This window comes from Belonocnema kinseyi, chromosome 2 (assembly GCF_010883055.1).
Source record: "Belonocnema kinseyi isolate 2016_QV_RU_SX_M_011 chromosome 2, B_treatae_v1, whole genome shotgun sequence".
NCBI classification, from domain to species: domain Eukaryota; kingdom Metazoa; phylum Arthropoda; class Insecta; order Hymenoptera; family Cynipidae; genus Belonocnema; species Belonocnema kinseyi.
Genome location: NC_046658.1, coordinates 176986705 through 176989435, shown reverse-complemented (window position 1 = coordinate 176989435; position 2731 = coordinate 176986705). Strand labels below are relative to the sequence as shown.

The window sequence follows — 2731 nt, the reverse complement described above, 5'->3', positions numbered from 1 at the left end:
TTTTGGATTGAAAATTCAACAATTTTATTAAAAATTGTTTATAGGTTCAAAATTCTACTATTTATTAGAAAATTACTCTTTTTTAGTCGAAAATTTACATTTCCGGCTTGAAAATTCTATTGTTTTCTAAATAATTAGTCTTTTTGGCTTACAAATCGAACAATTTTGTTGAAAATCGTTTATAGGTTGAAAATTCCACTATTTGCTAGAACATTCATCCTTTTCGACAGAAAATTAATCTTCTTTACGCGAAAATTTATTTTTTCGTTGAAAATGAGTCTTTTTGGTAGAAAAGTTGTATTTTTGGCTTGAAAATTCCACAATTAAATTAATTAATAATTAGAAAATTAACTTTTTTTTTGATAATTCATATTTTGGGGTAAAAATTTAACTCATTGGTCAATAATGAAACTATATTTATAAATTATTAACTATTTCGTGGAAGATTAACTTTTTTGTTGAAAATTCATATTTTGGGGTAAAATGTGAACTCATTGGTCAATAATTAAATTATATTCATGAAAAGTTAACTATTTCGTGGAAAATTAACTTTTTTGATGAAAAATTATATTTTCGGCTTGAAAATTCAATTGTTTTCTAAATAATTAGTATTTTTGGATTGAAAATTCAACAAGTTTGTTGAAAATTGTTTGTAGGTTGAAAATTCAACTATTTGCTAGAAAATTAATCTTTTTTAGTCGAAAATTCATCTTTTTCGTTGAAAATTAGTATTTTTTGTAGAAAAATAGTATTTTTAGCTTGAAAATTCCACAATTAAATTAATTAATAATTTGAAAATTAACTTTTTTGTTGAAAATTCATATTTTGGGGTCAAAATTTGACTCATTGGTCAATAATTAAACTATATATATATATATAAGAAAAGTTAACTATTTCGTGGAAAATGAAGTTTTTTTGTTGAAAAGTTATATTTTCGGGTAGAAAATCCCAATTTTTTATAAAAAATTTATATTTTTGGCTTAAAAATTCTACTATTTGATGAAAAATTCACGTATTTTGTTGAAAAAGTCATTTTTTTCGAGAGGAAATTAATCTTCTTAGTCGTAAATTCATATTTTTTGTTGAAAATAAATGTTTTCAGAACTTCTAAATATCTCTTAAAATTATTTGATTCCTTTCTAAAATTGGTTAATCTTGCAATACTGAAAAATTATGTATTTTGTAAATTCTTTTCCGAAAGTTTAGATGATCATTTGAAGTGTATTAATATATTTTTAAATCAATTAAAATTTTTCCCACAATCTTAAAAACATTATTTTCGTAAAACCTTTCAAAGTCCTTAAAATCCTTCTAAATTTTATTTCGAATATTTCAAAAATCTATTTTCAGTCTTTTCAAAACTTCTAAAAGTTTGAAATATCTTTGAAATAATTCAAAATTTTCCCAAAAACTTTTTAAATCCTGCAAAAATAAATCTTTAAAAAAAACCCTCATAATCTAAAATTATGCAAAAATGAATGCGAGATTTCGAGAATTTCCATAAATTTAATGAGATAAAGAATGATAGGAAAGTGCAAAATGAATAACTCGAAAAAGAAACTCGAACTGACAAAATGAATGAATCGTAGATTATTATAATAATTTTTCTATTCAAAATTACACTCACTTTCTTATAAAAATACACTCTTTTTACTAAATATTACACTTGTTTAAGTTCACAGCTTTTGTTAAATCCAGGACCCAATAGACCATCAAAAGGAAACAAAAAATTCCAAATTCCCCGACTTCCGAAAATGTCTCTGAAACTTTCTTCTTTTCCGGAATGAAAACTGTAATTTTGTTTCCCACTCAGACAAGCTCCTAGTTTCCAAAACCCGTAGAAAATTCCCACGCAAAAAGTAGAAACCTGCACATCAAATAATGTAACCAACAACAAACAGGACTCTTCCCCAGAAAATAAAAATCTGGCCAGGGCCACAGGGAAGCAAAAACTTAACAGATTATTTAAAAAACTCGATCCTGGTTTGAAAAAATGATGTAAATGTTGATACAAATAGGGACCAAGAATTGAGAAAGAGTAGAAGCACATCAAGGCTGAATAGAGACAAATTAAAATAAAATTTCCCATGTTTTGTCGCAAGACACAGGTCCCCATAAAAAAACAATGGTGGTCTCGAAAATGGTAACATTTTTTGCAAACTGGACAATGATAGGTTGCTCTGCGAGTATATGATTGGCATTTTTCGCAATACCAGAATTTCGTTTCTCTTTGAAGCAAAATCGAATTTTGTCTCTGGTTTATGTTTATTATTGTGCTTTGATTGCTGAGATTTTCGATCTTCAGTGTCGCGGCGCTTTTTGCAATTTTGTAAGCTGAGTACCAGTTCAGATAAATTTGGATGGAGAAAAAAGCAAAAATTGGCGAAACCTCTGCGCTGATGTAAATTGTTGTGAAGATTGAGATTATGCTGAAGAGAAATGCAAGAACTGGGCATATTTTTAATATGGTTGTGTAGAATATCTTCATTTTTGTGTAGTTAGGGTTGAGAAAAGATCTGATTGAAGTTGTTTATCCGAGTCGAATACCTGAAATAAGTTGACAATTAATAGATTATTACAAAAAAACATAATAAAGGGTGGCCGTTTTAATCGAGGAAATAAATTCCCGGAAAGGGGGAGGGTCGGTAAGGCCGATTTTTGGCCTAATTTATTTTTGGACCAAAAAATCTGAAAAAATCATGGTAGTATCTTATAAGTATCCCGAGTCGAT

The 2731-nt window shown here is 27.4% G+C and overlaps 1 protein-coding gene across 1 annotated transcript; it reads right to left on the bottom strand.

Moving 5' to 3' along the window:
- Positions 1-1634: 1634 nt before the first annotated feature.
- On the bottom strand, positions 1635-2548 carry LOC117167739 (palmitoyltransferase ZDHHC22-like). The gene has a single exon (XM_033352889.1). The coding sequence runs from the start codon at positions 2486-2488 to the stop codon at positions 1661-1663; it is 828 nt and encodes a 275-aa protein (XP_033208780.1). The 5' UTR covers positions 2489-2548; the 3' UTR covers positions 1635-1660.
- Between the last annotated feature and the right edge of the window lie 183 nt (positions 2549-2731).